This window comes from Sinohyriopsis cumingii, chromosome 3 (genome assembly GCF_028554795.1).
Source record: "Sinohyriopsis cumingii isolate HCF-2022 chromosome 3, ASM2855479v2, whole genome shotgun sequence".
NCBI classification, from domain to species: domain Eukaryota; kingdom Metazoa; phylum Mollusca; class Bivalvia; order Unionida; family Unionidae; genus Sinohyriopsis; species Sinohyriopsis cumingii.
Window position 1 is genome coordinate 28,510,494 of NC_142963.1, and position 19,446 is coordinate 28,529,939.

At 35.2% G+C, this 19,446-nt stretch overlaps 1 protein-coding gene across 2 annotated transcripts in view; it reads right to left on the reverse strand.

The window, feature by feature from the left end:
• Positions 1-409: 409 nt before the first annotated feature.
• Positions 410-19,446, reverse strand: part of LOC149802600 (uncharacterized) — a 71,390-nt gene continuing 52,353 nt past the window's right edge. For both annotated transcript variants that reach the window (XM_089951878.1, XM_089951879.1), the window contains exons 8-14: positions 18,483-18,989; positions 17,928-17,962; positions 15,012-15,043; positions 14,627-14,698; positions 8,933-9,021; positions 5,014-5,298; positions 410-3,141 (exon numbers count right to left, since the gene is read on the reverse strand). In XM_089951878.1, coding sequence (XP_089808004.1) covers positions 3,128-3,141; positions 5,014-5,298; positions 8,933-9,021; positions 14,627-14,698; positions 15,012-15,043; positions 17,928-17,962; positions 18,483-18,989 — 1,034 coding nt within the window. In that variant the 3' untranslated portion in view covers positions 410-3,127. The remainder of the gene's footprint in view (positions 3,142-5,013; positions 5,299-8,932; positions 9,022-14,626; positions 14,699-15,011; positions 15,044-17,927; positions 17,963-18,482; positions 18,990-19,446) is intronic.

Sequence of the window (19,446 nt, forward strand, 5' to 3'; positions counted from 1 at the left end):
GTGGGAGATTATTTTCATTCAGTAATAAAATCATCTCCATCTATCACCTTCTACAAAACATCCTGTCAGGTAACTTCTCAAATTATTCTCATTTCATCTCATTCGCACATTTAAAAAAAAAGGAAGGAATTTTGTTCTTTGTTTGAGACTATAGTGACTTTGACTGTCCATCTTTTACTCGTTCTCTCATTATACTGATCAATATATGTATGCTGGTATTTATGTTCATCTACTGATACAACTACACAAAAAAAAATCAACCCTTGGAAAAGTATTAGTCTTGTATAGCTTATTTTTCACAAAATTTGTAAACAGATCCACACATTTCTAAACAACATAATTTAAATATACATTTGAATGTTTAGTTGATTCATTACTAATATAAATTCATTAAAAACAAAAAACATGAAAGTATTGAGACATTTTATTTCAGAAATATGGGTAATAATGCAATGGCGAATGCTGAAACATTTTCCACCAGTCATGGTGTTCTGTTCAATGTAATCAATACTTTTAAATGTTTCAAACAAAAAAGAAAGATAATGATATCCAATTAGAAATTGAAGAATATGTAGTTATGAGAGTGAATTCTTCACAAAAAATCTTTCTTCATGTGATGAATAGGCCTGCCGAGAAAGGATAAAATCTGACCTTGTTTCTCAATTCCACTGAGGTTCCGCCACCTTCATTATTTGTTCTTTATTTCTTTCTGTTTTCTTTCCAAGTTGCATAAATGGCAAATAGTTTGTATGTGTCAATCAATCACACTGATGGATGTGAAATCAAAATTCAAAATGAGGGAATTGGTAAAAATATGATTTCATTATCGTGTTGTAGACTACACAGCACTCAATTGACTAAATGACCTCTGATTTCAACAAACCCTCTAAACTCAACATACATTCATAATTAATAGTTTTGCATAATAAATGCTTTAAAAAAAAACGTGTTCTGTACATTTAAATTGTATTATTTTGTTGTCTTTTCAAAATGTCTGTTATGTATATATCTGTATTTTGTACCTGACATTGTCCAAAATCAAGTTCATGTTGTACCTGACCAGCAACATTTATTTTGTAATCAACAAAAGATATAGCTACAACTTTCTCTATGATTGTGGAATAAATATTCAGATCATTACCAATGTAAACGTATTTACCTAACTTAAGTTAAACGAGTCTTGATTCTGACCTCAGAAGCTTTTAGAATGGAAAATTCCATTATGGAACAGATTTTCCGAAATGATAGTTGCAACCTGAATCAAGTAGAGGGGTACAAAATCGTGTATGTTTAAAAATGAGTCATTCTTGCCTTAACATCTGAAGCAGAATCCTTATTGTTGCATTCAGTTTTTTCTTTCATCTTGGTGGATTTTTTAATTCAAATTATTATTAAATGGAAATACAAAGTGGTCATCTATAATATTCTTGGACAGAAACATTAAGCATTGTGAATTCAGACAAGGACATTTTGCTTTATATTATTGTGATACAAGAAAATAATTAGCACATCATCACACAACAGACCATTGGCACATTAGCAAATCTGAGACTACAAGCAGATCAACACATTCAATATTAGAACTTACTTGGAATACCACTGGAATTCAATTGTAACTTCATACATTTGGTCTTGTGATAAAACTTTTAGAACTATTTAGGATTATTTCACAATACTTTCAAATTTTCATTTTGTATTATAAGGAAATAAATTATGTGTCGAATTTTACAAAAGGTGTTGGTTTTTGCTCTTTTCTGTTACTTAGTTAAAGACCATAGTCTTAACACATGCAATATTGTTTGATCAAAACAGTCTCAGGAAACTCCTGCAACACTGAACAGAAGAAGTCACATTTACAACCATACAAATTTCTTTAAAAATTTAATTTTGTTCACACCAAAGAATGAATATCTAAAAATGGAAATGCCCTTTTTAACAAACGTAGCTTTATCTATCTTTATTGATCAATCGAAATTTGCACAAACTTGATTCAAGTGATGGTCACATATTTATTTCACATATTTATTTAGTACTAATCAAAAAAACTATGCCAAGGACATACTAAATTTAGTGAATTTTACAAACTAATGCAAAATTAAAAACATTTGATCTATTATAAAATAATCTTTAGACCAATGAAAAGCAATGTTTCACTACTGACATGTCACTTTTTTCACCTTTAAAAAAATGCTCGATAAGTAATTCTATTATCACGATACATTTAATGTGCATATTAAACTTACAATCAGTACTTCATTTTAGCAAATTGAGAATGAACAATGTTTCCTGGTCCTATGTACACTAATGGTACTACAGAGAATCACAAGACGTGTGAAATTGGAAACATGAAATCACATAATATTTCAAACTTGGTTTATTTACACAGCAATACTTGTTATCCACCCACACCACACTTTTTTTTAAAACTGTGGGATGGGTTAATGTCTTCATTAAAAGACAGAACAAGCATGTTGCTCAATGAATGTTGACAATAACTAATCCAAAGTATAACGAAAATACATCAGGGGGTTTAGGAAATATAAGCAATAAAATACATTCAACTGAAATAAAAACAAACTGTTCATGATGATGACAAAGACAGAAAATTGACTGTTTCACCCACCAACTTGGGCTCTTCAATAAACCCAACAAAACATGTCTGGGTATCTACTTGTGCATAAAGTGTGCTTTCCATGAAAAGTGCAGAGCCAGATCTGCTATCACATCTTGCCCTGACATATCTGAGTCCGTATTAATATTTTAAAACATGGACGCTGATCTGCCTACAAATTATACAATGGCATTCTCACTCCACAAGTTATACATGTGCTTGGATTCCTTTCAGACACCGTCACAAATGAAACTGGATTCAAATCTAACTCTAAATAGGTTCTGATCAATCAATGGGTTGCATTTATTAATTATGAGTAATATTTTCAAGACGAGATTAAAATTTCTTTACTCAAAATGCTAAGTAAAGTATTAAAACAGACGGGCCTGAATGCATGAATTGCAAGAAGATATTTCTTTTGCAAAATCTCTCATCTGTTTGTAACCCACATTCATATTTACAAGTATTACAAAAAAAGGACTTCTTTCCAGATTATTTCATCACTGACTGCTTGCTTCAGAAACTGGTTTCTGAAAGAAAGAAATAAGGAGTCAAATCCACTTTTAATTAATAAATTATAATTTCCATGAAGTAACTTAAACCTGGTTAAGTACTTGCTTTCTAAAATACAATTTGCTTGCATGTCACGAACAAACACTTTAAATGTCTCTTCACCAAAAACAATGAACAGTGTCCTAGCATGTCTGAGGATTATTTTCATTGATAACATCTTGTGTCTTTTCAAAGCAGTCCTTCAAACTTTGAAATTTACTGTCCATATATGCTACTCACTGCAAAAAAAAAAGAAAATTTTCATAAGGAAAAACATTCCTGAAGATCTGTAACACTTACAATCAGTTCTTCACTGTTCTAGTTTGTGAACAGATCACATGAAATTTATAGAAATAAACTGGTGCAAACTATTGATTGTTCAGTGGAATACTGAAAAACCCTGGCTCATTACTCTGAATTCCTAAACAATATTAAAGATTCAGCAGCATGTGAAATTTAAAAAAAAAAAATGATATCAAATGCATGGGAACACGTAACTCATCAATCAAGATACAGGCAGGAAAGTTTTCAGACGTTATTAATCTTATTCTTTTCATGCCATTACTGGATGATTAACAACATCTGAATGGGTCTTGCCACATACTTTACCTATGTTAAACACCTCCAAGACTCTTATATAACTGATGTTTAGATTAAAGAGTTTACTGGCGAGTCATTAATTACAATGTCTTGTACAAGACAGTACACAAAGTCTTCCAGTGAAAAGTAAAAAAGAAGATTTTCCAGATGGCTACCATGGTAGCCATATTGGATATCAGATGTACTGATTTAGGATCAATCAGACATCACAATGATTCTGGTCAAGGCAAAAGCTGTAACGACCAGACCATATTTAAAGTCTGATTGGCAATGTTTTCACATATTAAGAGGTTTTTTAGTAAAGAAAAAAGACTGTTGATATGACCATCCATTTTGGATGATTAACAAGAAGATTCTCAAGATGGTAGCAGTGGCAGTCATATTGCATCTGTGAGCAGTACTATTTTCATTTTGGACCAACGAAAGAGAAGTTTTCTGGTGAAAACTCGGTGTCAATACGACTTTTCTTCTTAGGAGTAGCAAAAACAAGATTTTCAGGATGGCTGCCACATTAGACATCAGATCAAGACAATTTTATGTTTGGTCCAACTAGACATCATAACAAGATTATCAAAATGGCAATTATGATGGCCATATTAGATATCAAACTGGCACCATGTTCATTTAGAACCAACCAGACATAATAAGTCATCTGAAGAAAGCCCCAAGACAATCAGTTTCCATTCAGGAGACAAAGCAATAACAAGATATTCAAGATGGCTGCCATTATGACCATATAGGTTTTAAGATTGGCACTATTGTTACTCGTCACCAAGTAGACATTTCTGGAAGTCTTTTAGTGAAGACCTAATGCTGATATGATTATCCATACAGGAGTAGTATCGATAGCAAAATTTTCATGATGAACATTGTGGTAGTCATTTTTTTATATCAGATATAATTCAATTTTATTTAGGACCAACTACATAAATCACAAGTCTTTCTGATGAAAACCCAATGTCAATGACTTTCTGTTCAAGAGCAACAGTAGTAAGATTTTCAAGATGACTCTTGGTAAATATTATTTAAGCTTATGTGAATTATCTATTCACAAACAGGTAAGTCCCAAGATAGCATTTAAAAAATATTCTAGTTTAAATATGGCACGGGAATCATGCCATTGCCTGAATTCTTTGAATGTGTATTCCTGTGCCATAAAAGAATGTGTCAAGTAATAATAAAAACAGAGATTATGTATTGTACATCTTTACTCGACTTAACTTGGATTTCAACTCGTTACTGAAACTTACTAAACTTGTTGTAAATATCCTCAATCCTACTTGATCCTCCTCCAGAACGAGGTTGGCTTCCTGAAGGATAGGCAGTGTAGTAAGAAGCCATCAAGGAATCTGCTGTGTGGCCACCTGATCCATAACTGTAACCACCTGGTGTGTAGCTTCCAGATTTGTAGCCACTCGAGCTGTAAGTACCTGATGTGTAACCACTGGATGGATAACTAATACCTGGCTTAACTGAGCTGCTATATCCACTGCTGTGTGTACCTGATGCATAGCCACTTGCACCACTAACTGCTCCTACACAATGAACATAATATATAATTATACATTTATATGTATGTATGTATGTATGTATGTATGTATGTATGTATGAATGCATGTATGTACATGCATTCATGCCCCCCAAAAAAACACACAGTCCCTCGAAAAAAACAATTTATAGGAATACCAGATAAGACCATTTCTCCCTTCGACTGCAAAGTAATCCTTCAAATTATCTGCTGTGGTAGACATATTGGATGTCAAATGTCAGTTTTAATTTTGAACTAAATATACATCATTATACATTTTTTGGGTGATACAAGTGGACATTTTGTCAAGTTCCATTGACATACATTTCAGTTGGCTGGAATGTGCAGAAAGCTAGTGAATGCTGAAATCAGTTAAAGGGATAAAAGTATCTTTAAGGAAATGAAGCTATTTAATAGCTTTCATCAAATTTAGTATATTTTTATTTGTTTTGTTGTTGTTGTAGGGTTAAATGCCATTTTCAGCACAAGACAGGCTATACATGGTGGCCAGTATAAACAGTGGAGGAAGAACCTAGGAAAAGCACAGAAAGAACCACCAACCCTCGAGAAGCTACAGGCAAGCTTTATCACATACCCACATTGACCAAAACCGCGACTCGAACCCACTCAGACAAAGGTGAGATGGCAGTGATCCATAACAGTGAGTGCTTTAGACCACTCGGCCACCCATTTGCTTTGTTTAAAAAAACATACTATATATTCCTTAATTAATGTCCCCCCCCCCCCCCGATTGCATTCTCCAAAAGGGAGGCATTTATTAGAACACAATAATGAAAGCTAACTTTCTTTTGAAGTACTCTTATAATGACCACATGTTCACCTGTGATCTTTCTGCCACTGAATTATGTCACTGCAAATATCAGCACAGTTAAAATGATCACTCAATCAATCACATTTTTCCACTCAGCTGAAGCCTGGTAAGTCTTTCAGCTCACCACCCAACTATTGCATCATGTTCAACATTACATGTCTATGACTTAAGTAATTTATACACTGATAGATATATTGTCACAGTGTGATCAACTGAGACCACTGTAGCATTTTGTTGAATGAATCTAAAGCAGATGGGTACTGAAAAGTACAGGTCTAACAGTGCATCTTTGAAATGTTCTGTTTTCAACAAGGGGAGGAGGCGTTAATTAGGAATATATGGTACTTCACTTTAAACCAACTTTGGCATTCTTTAGTTCCCATCACATCTGAACCAAATGAAATGTCAACAGAACCTGAAAATCCATTGGGGGAAAAGACCATCTGAGTAAGTATAGTCTGACTATGGCAATTAGACTTCAATTTGTGGCAATGGTTCAATATGTGCTGTCCAGTGTGTAGCATATTTCAGTCTCTCTCTCCGTCAGTCACCTGGGGAAAAACACTATACAAAATAAATAATTTAGGCTGGAAGAGGTTGACCAAAAGAATGTACGTATCATGGTAGATGTCTTACATTGTAGGACTACGTACAAACCAGACCATGGGATGAATGCAAGTGTCACATTTTCATGGCAATCCTTTAAATAGTTTAAGGGTATCAATAAAAAGCTTGAACTAATGGATGGATGGGCAACTCATAAGCTCTGCTGGTCTATGCCCAATAGACCTATATATAAAAAAATCGCACAAAAAAGCACATAATTAAATTCAGGTAACTTCAGACTATTTAATGGCAATACCTTTATAATAAAATGGTGAAGTATTTCTGAAAATATGAAAATACAATTCTACTTTCTATTTCATTGTCATTCTGCAGTCATTAAATGTACTGACAATGCATGAAAGCACACCACTTCCTCATTCAAGTATAGCCTACTCTTGTTCATCTGCCCAGTTATATACTGGTACATATGTATGCATTGGTATTTACTGGTATACATCAGAACTGCTAATAAGGCTTAATTAGTCATTTGGGTTATCATAACATGCTGGACTTGCAGACATCTACAACACTTTATCTATCTGCAGTCTTTGTTTTTTTTTCTCTCTGATCCAAACATTATTATTTTCTCAAATTTGGTTCAAAAAAGTAAATCCATGTTTTATCACCTGTGACAATGTCACTCAAAGTTTCAAATCACTCTTTTCCTATTTTGAAAGTAGCCATCTGTCAATTTCAACCAGAGCATGCTTTGGGGCTGCTGGCAACAAATGTAGGATCCATCTTGCATAAGCCTTTCAGAATTTCAAACAGTACTTCAATATATTAAAAGCAGCAGATGAATTAATGCTAATGATAACAACAGCAACTTCCACAGTGAATTGAGCATCTTTATCAAATCTCTGCTTCACTGCTGCCACTACCCATTAATGAATCATAAATGTCAATCCCTAGTTTTGTGACTCTCTTTAAAATGATAAAATCACCCAAACTTTGTAGGATATAAAGAGAAATACATCTGTACCCAGTCTGCTTTACTGGGTACCCTGCCTCAATTGAGCACCCTGAAGTGTCTGGATTTTAAAGTATGCTCTTTGCACAGTAGCAGAATTGATCTCATCTGTCATTTTAATGTCACTGCCAGTTATCTATTTTATGTCACATGCATATATCTGCAGGTGTCGGGTGTGTTAGACATGTAGCAACAGATCATTTCATTGAAAATTGTGTGTATCAGTGTAAAATTTATTGATGGATTCTATGAAAAAGGGTACTACATCATCAACATTTCCACTAAATTAGAGCTACCACTGGTAGCTCATACCATCAAAGATTTGCTGGTACTTATGCTAATCAATAATCTCATAAACACATGGTTCAACACTTGCACACAGTGGAAAAATTATGTGTAAACAATACTTTCAAGTGAGAAAATGACACAGATAAATGCCTTTCCAGGAGCTGCCTTTGTAATGGACAGTGTCACAAGTCAGTACCTTGACTCCACAAGTTCATTCCTCACAGCATCACTAAGTTTATTCTATCTGTAACTGTTGTGTGTGTGTGTGTGTGTGTTTGATTTGGATTTTTAATGTAGCTTTAACAATTTTTCAGTCATATCAATACGATGTGTGGCAGTATACAGTGATGTCTAGCACTGGGGCATCATGCAATAACATGTAGCATGATGTCCCACCCAGTTACAATATCCTGACACCAGGCTCACCAGTCCTAACACTTAACATTTTAATGTTGAGTGTCTGTGAGACAGCTGTTAGTACCATTTTTATGTGTCTTTGGTATGACTAAGCCAGGATTCAAACGCATGACCTCCTGCATCCAAGGCAGACACTCTAACAATTTAGGCCATTGGAGCAGTTGCAGTGGCAACATGCTTTCTACTAACATCAACAGTACTGGGTTAACTCCTTAAATCTAGCACACGAATGGGTACATGATCATCCATCCAAGAATGGCAATTTCCTAGATTTATTTCCCCCATTTTAAAGCTACACTCCCTCCCAAAATCAAATTAAAACTCAAATTCTTTGTAGACCGTAAAAACATAAAATGAGCATCTTGCTACCAAATTGATACAGGAAATCCATTTTAGCAAATTTAAATTTTCGGGTAACCAATGTGTTGCAGATTAAAAATAGAATTACACTCAATTATACAGAAATTTGGAAAACTGACTCTAACATCATCCATGCAATTTCTTCAAATACCCTCCTGTATATCTCACCTGCATGTCCTACACTGCTGTAACCACTGCCATAGTTTCTTCCTGAACTGGAAACAGAACCAGCTGAAGGAATGACTTGGGTATGAACCCTACAAAAATATTGATACTGAGAATAATAATCATTTCCATGGGGAAATGTAAATTTTAGGCAATTATGTTTCTAGAAGAAAACAAATCACAAGAATGTTTGGGAAACAAAATTCACTACCTCTTGAATCCAGGTATCACAGGAAGATGAAGTTTTTCCTTCCCATCTATATACCATATAAACAAAGACAATAAACTTTTACCCATTACCTCTATACATCACCATCAGGTGGCACCCCACCAACCATGTTACCAGTTTAAGCTGAGCAATACACCAATATATTACCAATATGGAAGTGTGGGAGGTTTTAATATTAATCTAATTGGGTTATTCTATGAGAAACAGAATTCACTAACAAATTTACTTCTCTGTTGACTATATTTCCTAATCAAACTAGTATTAGGAGAACAAGGCATCATAAGGAGACAACGAAGAGCATCCAGTCTCTTTGATGGGCACACATTGATGGAAAAATGGATGGATTCCCTATGTGAAGATTTAACACAAAGACAGTACAATCAAGTCATTTAACCCAATGCGGCAATACAAGTATGAAAAAAAGCAAAGACATTTTGCTGAGAAAAAATCCTCATGAATCCAAACCTGTGATGAAGTTGTCATGACATCATTTAGGTCTGGGGGTCCTCTAGGCCACAACAACTGAACCTACCAGATTTAATTGTGCCAGATCATGGATATAAAAACTTGAGAAGGTTGATTGTGTGTGCCATTAACTACTGACATGTTTGAACACAAGGCCTGCTGAGATAGGTCCAATCTCATGGGTTGAAATCTTCAGAGTATGCTGATTGTTGTTGGTGTTGTTGTTATGGGGTTTAACGCCATTTTTCAGCACAAGATAGGCAATACCTGGCGGCCAGTATAAATGGTTGAGGAAGAACTTGGGAAAACCCTTGAAAGAACCACCAACCCACAAGAAGCTACTGGCAAGCTATTTCAAGTACCCACATTGGCCAAGCCTGAGACTTGAACAGATGCAGACAGAAGTGAAATGGCAGTGATCCGTAATGGTGAGAACTATAGACCACTCAGGGCCCCTATGCTGACCGTATTACCCACTTCAGCCATTGTTTATACATCCTCTTTTCGTGGTCATCACAAGAAAGAGGTCAGGCACCACAATCAATCTGCTTGAGCTTCAATCAGTGCTTAAGAACACCACTGGATCTTGCTTTGCTGCCTCTGAATATATCAACTGAGGTGAGGGAGTGAAGGATGGCAATGTTTTCTTAGGTATGAAACTTGACTGCATCAATATGACCATTCAACCATCCATAGTTTTCTTTTTCTTTTCAGCTGCCTAGTGTTGAAACCATCTCCAATATTCTTAAGCAATAATTAGATTTTCAATTCACTGGGTGGACATATCAGATGTCAGATTGCCAACATTTCATTTATGACCAACTGGGCGTCACAAGGACTAATACAAAATCTTAAGTCTTGTAAAAACCCTGTGTTGATATGCCTGCCCATTTTTTAAATATAGAAATAAAAACAAAAGTTCAAGATAACTGCTATGATGGCCATATTGGACATAAGACTGGCACCATTTCCATTTAGGACCAACTTGATATTACAAGGTCTTTGGATAAAGCACAATTAACAATATGACCAGTCATCTAGAAATAGTGACAAGATTTTCAAGAGGGTCATTGTGGCAGTGATATCTGAGGTTAGATTGTCATCATTTTTATTCAGGACCAATTAGGCATAGGAATAAGTGTCTCAGTGACCATTCACTCCAAAGTAGTGATGATCAGATTTTCTAGATTTTCACTATAGCAGCCATATTGAATGTCTCAAAAGCACCATTTTCATTTAGGACCAAAAAAGGTTGATACAACTATTCATCTAGAGGTTTACCAAAGACAAAATTTTCAAGATGGCTGCTCTATTGGTCATATTGGTTGTGCAAGTGGCACAATTTTCATCAAGGACCAACTAGACATCATGTGTCTCCTGGTGAAAACCCAGTGATATCTTTTCAATCAGTTGGAGCACTGACATGATTTTTCAAGTTGGCAACTGTTGTGGCCATATTGGACGTAAGATCAGCAGTGTTAAGGACCAAGTACATCATATGGTATGACCATCCTTTCTGTAGGAAGTTTTTAAAAAAATTCAAGATGGTTGCTAAGGTGGTTGTATCTGATACTTCGGCACAATTCTAGACATGGGCAAAACAGACATAAGCGGTGATCTAGTGAAAACAGTGCAAAAAATATTCCAGTACAATAATCTGAAAAGAAATAAAATTCCAGAAGTAAAATTTAATAGTTAATACTTGCCTCATCACTGGACAAAAGGTAATGTGATAATTCTAAATTAATACTCGATTAGAAAGGAACAACAAACTACTCAATTCTACCCGAAAAGCTGAAACAACACTCAAAATTTACAAGGATTATCATTTTGATCAATATGGAATACATAATTACAATGCCAAAATAAATCTTCAGAACACAAAAGAAATTTCTTACAGTGAAATATCACACCATTGTATCCATATAGTTCCTCCAATGACATGAGTAATTTGCATGGGACTATGATGTAAGAGTCAGATTGGGACAGGGTTCATACAGAATTCTAAATGACAAATTCATATGCTTTTCCCAAACATAAGACCATAAACACAGACTTCCAAGACCTATTTTGCCAAACCTTTTGAGTATGTTTTATGAGAATATGATGAATGCAAAATAGTCCTACCATATTTTCTGCAAGTTCTGGAAAGAAATTAAAACTTTCAGGCTGATTTCCATTTTCAAAGACTTTCAAAGACCACAGGGTAATCTGCTTGATTTTCTCAAAGTTTAGAGTCCTGGAAAATGCTACCCTGTTTTCCCCAAACTTTCAAAGATCGTGCAAAACCTGCGGGACTGTTTTCTTTGTCTTCCAGAACTCTCCATATTAAGTGGAGGATTAAATTTATAGTTTCAACAAGTGGACATGCTTCCTGGAAGAGGTAAGCAAGGCAATAATGACAGTTAATGTATTACTATTTAGTATTATATTAAATTTGATTACTACAACCTTAAATTATTGAAGGCTGATGTAAATATTCAACTCCTCTGGTCCCAACTTACTAATGACCATGGTGAAGCATAGCCATAAGTGGGCTTCCAAATGTTAAGAACAGGCATCCATGCTGAAATCAACTTCCAATTGGAGCTTTCCAGACAAATTCCTGCTATGAGCCATTGCTTCTTACACCACTGATGCAGGATTAATACTATTGTGGTCGAGATCATAACTTGCTTATTGAGATCACTGGAAAGTTATACTCCAAATATGCATGGAACAGTGTAGAAAAATCAAAATATCTGCTACATTAAGCAACCGGAGTAACTGTGAAAAACTCACTCTGGAAATAAAATCAACTCTACAAGCTGGATATTCCATGCCAAGCATATGTGAGGAAACTGAACAAAGTTGAAATACCAAGGTGGTCTATGTGCCGAGATGGGCAGAGATGTGATTTCTTTGTCATAACAAAATTCAACTGAATTAAGCAAAAAACATTGTTCTTATCCTTCAACAAAGATGAAATTACTGTCTGTTTTGAAGGATCTTATCCAAGTATGCTTCAGTCACTCCTGATCAAGTCTAACTGAAGAGTGTGATGATGCAGTGATGATTTTTATAAATGCCCACGAACTGATGTAGAGACTAATGGCAGTAAATAAAATTGGTTATCTTGTTCCTTGAAAGTCAATTAAAGAAAATTTCTTGAATCCTGATGAATTGGAACATGGAAATATAAATCAGTTAGATCTATGCCGACCACAAATTCACTCGTCAAAATGGAATCCTAACTGTGCAGTAACATCATCCCTTTGTATAGCATAGTAATAATACGCTGTGAATAACTGGCCTGCCATTTGAACTGTTGGCTAGGTGACATTGCTAGCTGGTCAGTTTGGTGGCCAGCTTGATTGTTGGCTAGGAAACCACCTGGATGGAATGTGCAATGAAACAGACAGAAGACTCAGATCCCCATTTGACCAGTATAGGAATGGCTGGCTGGAATGTGGCACTACTAACCAAAATGTGATGGACTCTAGCTACTGGTCAAAAGGTACTATCGGATGTCTGGAATCACTGGGAAACTGACTGGTGGGCTCTTACTGCATGGATGAATGGAAATACAAATCATCAATTTCTGAAAAATACCACATGCAACCAGACTTACTAGCCCTAAGGAACATACCTGGGCAGAGATGGGAGTTTATTTCCTATAAGATATATAGACAAATTGCTGGATTAAAAATGCGGTTTATTTCCTATATGACATAGAGATGAATTGCTTGATTCAAAATGCAGGAGTTTAATTAACTATATGACACACAGATGAATTGCTGGATTCATGAGGTAAGAGTTTATTTCCCTATATGACATAGAGATGAATTGCTTGATTCAAGATGCAGGAATTTAATTTCACTATATGACACACCAGACCTGCCAACCCTCACTAGTCAGTCTCAATAAGGCAGTTTATTTTTTTCCATTAGATTGACCAGTTTTCAGTAAGGTGTAACAAAATATCAATAACTGCTACTGTAAAGCTGGAAAACGTAATTAAAAGTTCAACGGAACAACAATAAACATTATGTTCAACTGAAAGTTTGTAAAGTACGTGTAGACTTTATTTACTACTAGTACAGGTGCACAAACTCAAGTTCCAAACCCTATGCAGCTCAATGCCTTGTTGCTATCTCTCAAATGGACATAATTCTTGGAAATTCTTTCCATTTCACATGACGATGGCAATCATATATACCAGCCACGAGACATACTCAAAATGGCATGTGATGTCCAATAAATGTAATTGTGTCCTTTCCAGTTTTTATTCACAAGAATCTGAATACTCCTTTTTATTCTTCTGTGTTGATTATTAACACTTTTCTAGAAGCTTATTTTTCCTTTCATCTTAAACATGCATCACTTTCTATAATCAACAGTTTGATCACACAGATGCTTTGCTTGAACAAATAGGTGCCTGGGGTGCTGCTGTAAAGTTAGTCTGGTTCCCTGACTAATTTCACTAATTCTAATATGAAATCTGATCCAAATAAAACACAGATGAACCAATTATCCAGATTTTTTCGGCAATAATCATTTTCCTGTAGTTTTTGCTAGTACGCCGTATGTATTTTAAGGGTAATTTTCAGAAGACTTACGGCAAAATCATAAGAGTTGGCAGGTCTGACACACAGATGAATTGCTGGATTCACGAGGCAGGAATTCATTTCCCTACACAACATACAGATGACATTCGGGATTCAAGAGGTAGAAGTTTATTTCCCTAACATTAATGTGGCAGATGGATGGATTTGACATAACCTGCAGAATGTCTTTCTAATGATGAAAAAACAAAAAGATACCACTACAGGATTACCATTAATAAACCTCACAAATACAGAGAGCACAAACTACATATATATAATTATTTTCTTTACATACATTTTATGATGTTATAAGCAAAAAAATGAACAAGAAAATATCAGTAAGAGCCACCTAGATTTGATGTCTAGTCACCATACAAACAAAATTTTCTTTTAACAAAATGAAAGAAGAAAACTCACAATTTCTTCTCCATTGCTGCCAGCTGCTGTTTCAGGTACACAAGTGTTGCTTCTGTCTCACCCTCTGGGTTACTGGTAAAATACAAGATCCACATTAGCAATATAAAACACATAATTCCTTCAAAACACACCTTGGATTATAATTAGAGGCAAATTTCATGATGCTTATAACATTCCCCAGTAAAGATCTACTAATTGTGAATAAAATGAATTTTCACTTAAGACTCAAATTTCATTTACGAAAGAGCAATCGTCAAAATTAAAGTTTCTGAACAATGGAAGATTTACACATACTGTAAAACAAAAAGAACAATATGGTATATGCCTTTATATTTTTAAATTTAAAAATGAGGAAGTAAAATTCTCTGAAATATCTTTGCATTACCTGCTGCTTCTGCCAGTATTTGCAGGACCACCCTATGAATAAGAAAGATTTAAACATTAAAATATATTAAATAATATTTGTACTATTTGACACATTTCTTTATTTTCAGATGAAAGAGTCAGAAATGGTTCATACAAAATGTGACAATTGTGCATACAGAACTTGACAACTGAGGCCTCAATATAAGATCTGCCTGAGAGGGCAAGAAAGAAATTCACATGAGCCACAATTCAGGACAGAGCTAGTGGTCATATGAAGAGCAGACAATAAGAGTACTCCCAGAATTGTGCCTAAAATATCAATTATTCTTCTATTAACAATAAAGTTAACTTTGAATAGAGTAAAAGTGAATCAAAATGCAAAATGAACTTATTATTGATGACAGCAATGAATTTCCATTTACACTGATTGGTCCAACACTGTTAGAATCATATAATCAAATATTGATCAATCCAACACACTTGGCAATAGTGAAAGTATTCCAAAGTCATTACACTAAATTGCTCTGAATAGTGCCAAGTATTTTACTTGCTGGGGTGGGGGGTAATAACTGTACAGCATGCAAGTTTTGATAAATTGATGTTCAGTCCATTGAATTTTGTGGTGCATGGTCAATGTGAAGGGGATATTTGGAATCGGCTATGTTAACATCTGGCTGATTGCTAGATGGTCTTGCTACCTTCAGGCCAAAAAAACCCAACAGTCCCTCAACTGGATAAAAAGGATGTCCAGGAATTCAGGATAGGACCACTTCTTCCTTTTAACAGTCGACCATCTCATATTTTTTGAGAAATAACACAATTTTCAAATTAGCTGTCATGCTGCACTTATTAGATGTCAGTCGGGCTCCATTTTCATTCAGGTCAAATTAGACATTTAAAATCATGTGGTCAAAAACTATGTTATAATGGTAATCCATTCAGGAGGCAAGATTTTTAAGACAACTGTTGTGGCAGCCATACTCACTGCACAACTGGCACAATTTTCAGTTAGGACCAACACAGTATCATAAGAAACCTATTGGTGAAAACCCAAATGATGTCTTCCATTTGGAAGTAGAGAGCCATCCATTTGGAAGTAGAGATATCAATATTTTCAAGATATGAATTCCTATTCAAGCCACATTGGAGTCGGACACCATTTTCATTTGAGAGAACTGGACATCATAAAGTCTTTTCGTGAAAACCTCTTGTTGATATAACCATCAATTTAAGAAGTAGCAATGACAATATTTTCAAGATGGCTGATACGTGGTGGTGATATTGGTTGTCAGATCAACACCCTTTTCATTCAAGTCCAACTGGGCATCATAACCATTCTGGTCAAAAACCGAACTCAATGTAACTTTCTGTTCAGATCGAGTTGTGACAAGGTTTTTAAGTTGGCTGCCATGTAGCGATATTGAGTTCTTTGTACCCACAGAGCTTCCAACCCTCCAGACTCACAATTAGTGAAAAGAGGGATAAAAACGCAATTAGTGAAAAATTATATCATGACACTAGCTCCATCCACTTGGATGGTCAGTACAGCATTATATGAAAATCCTGAAATAAAACTATAACATTATTTACACATATTACAAGTACAAATTTATTTGCAGCCAAATTTACTGATACAGTAATACCTCGTGCATTCGCGTTTCTGGATTCACGAATTCACGGATTCGTGAAATTTTCATTGGTACCCTCTACGTACATGTTTTCTTTATTTTATTGAATTGTACCTTCGTTATATGACTTCTGTGACATATGTAGTTTACCTAGTTTACCTTTCTGACAATGACAAAGAAAACGTCAGTCATTAAGTTTACGGTCCCATTCGTTACTTGGTTTTACCTTACTGTGAGTGCAAAAGAAAACGGCAGCCAATGAATTAGTATAGGGGTAATATTAGTATACATGTACCGTACTGTAAATGCAATAGTGTGGCAAATATCCATTAGGCGATACTGTACTCTATTTTTACGTCAACCATTTATTTCTTTTTAAGGGTAATGTATTAAGCTAACTTTTAAATGAAATTAAAGTGCTTTGGGAGCATGATTTGGGTTATATTTAGGGTTTAAACCCTAGAAATAAGCATTTATTAGCATTTTTAGTGTCTCGTACCAAACATTCATGATTCCTCCTGATCCGCGACTGGTTCTGGAACCTAACCTCGCGAATGTTCAAGGTATTACTGTATACACAAACTTCATGCTATTTGTCATGATATAATGCTGTGTAAGTCTAGAACTTCCTCAATTGGGCTATGGTAAGTTTGTTTTCAAAACAGTTTAGGCTTCTTGCCTGTTTAATCTTGGTGACTAAAATTGTTGCAAATTTTCAGCACCTAAGGAGGCACTAAATTTTGTCTTATTTTGCCTTACAATATGAAACATTCTTTCACTTCACTGTTGTTGATCTCCAACTGAGAAAGGCAGGTTATGTTAACAAGAAGACTCACAAACAATGCTTCAGCACTGGCAGCTTGCAGAACTTGAGTAGGTGGCTTCAAGAACTCCAGAGCTTAAATCTGCTGGGTTCTCTTCACTGTTTCCAATCTATGTGCTTTTTGGAAGCTGTGTGCTTTGTCACATCATGCTGCCACATGCCTATTGAGGCTCATATTGTTGCTTACAAACCCAGTACATGAAAATGCATGGATACAAGAATGCAACAAAATCTTCCACAAAAATATCAGATCTCCTAGATGGAGGCCACGGATTTCATTCAGTACTTCTTGAATTTGGATGATTCCAACAATGAAGGCTTCATTAATATAGCTGTCTTTTATAATATCTGTATCAATGCTACTATACATTAAACATTCTAATCAACTACTCAGATAGAAGCAATACACTGTCACTAAATACATGCACCATGGTAATTCATTGCAGAACTGATTAACTTTTGTCTTGCACTAGTCTATACATACCCATCCAACATTGGTGTATCCAGGCTTTGTATCACCTACAAAAGAAAGAAAAAAATTAGCGTAAATGCTGATCCACCTGTTTACAGTTTTTATCATACTCGGCAACATATTGTCAATTCCTTGGTGCTTGACTGATTTAGATTTTACGGCACACCAGCAATGCATGGCTAGATAATGCCACAAAGAAAAGGTTATATGATAAAGATTTCTCTATCAAAATAAGTTTATTACCAAGAAGGAATAAAAATTCAAAAACATAATGAATGATGAGATGGCAAAGACAATATATGAAGGCTCCGGATCATGGGAATATAAAAGGTCTGGACAAGGGTAATTAGAGAATAAAAGAAAGTTTTGGGTGATTGACACCACACATGTTGGTTAAAAATGCTCAAAAGTTCTTTTCATTGGCAATTCTAGCTAGTTCTCAAAGTGAGCATTATGCACTGTTTAGCATTTTGAATTCACATGTACATTCATGCAAAATGTGACAAAGATATAAAAATGTACAAAATTTCCCCGATTTACTGATAATAAATAAAAAATTAAACTTACCTCTCTGTCTGGAATCTTCCATCCTGCCATAGGAATCTTCTCCTCTGAACCTCTTCTGATCTCTTCCGTCTGAAGGGCTTTGTGACCTCTTGGGTGACTCGCCTAGAATTCCTCCACGGTTATCCTGCCTAAAATAGCCTAATTCTCCAACAGCTCTGCTGTCATCAAACCGAGACCACATTGAAATATTTCCCATCAGAGGTGGTGGCATCTGAAAATCCCTATTGTAAGGGCCTGGCAATCTCCTAGGTTGAAATCTTGGACCCCTACGATCTCCATTTCGAGACCTATCATTTCTCTGCCTATTTTGTTGCTGATTTCCTCTTCGTTGATTTCCCCTTCGCTGATTTCCTCTCTGTTGATTTCCTAATCTTTGATTTCCTCTTTGCTGATTATTGCCTCTCTGCTGGCGATTTCCCCTCTGCTGGTTTCTCCCTCGATTTCGTCTTTGATCTCTTCTTCCTCGATTTCCCCTCTGCTGATTTCCTTTATTTTGCGATCCATCAGCTTGAGAAACAATGTAATATAAAATTAATTCTGTGGTACGAACTTTTACCTCCTACAATTCATTATGGACTTGAGTAGCATGCAAATCTTTACCATTAAACAGAAATTTTATAAGAAATTCTTTTGCAAAATTTCTTTTTTTTTTAGATAACAAATTTGATGGTGACGCTATGAATGCCTATGTTTTTACTGTTAAGTCTCTCTGGTCTGTTCCTAGCATATATAAAATTAATCCAAACTGAACAGCATAGTCCCTGATCAACCAGTCCATAATGGGACAGCTCTTTTCATTTTGAAATAATAGTGGAATGAACAGAGTATTCCCAGAAATGCCAAAGCATTAAGGACTGAATGATCAGGATTCATGCTGTTTTCATGTACCCAAATAAGGCAAAATAAATGATGTCCTCATATAAAGTTTTTATTTGCAAAGATCTTCCCATTTATTATTTCTATG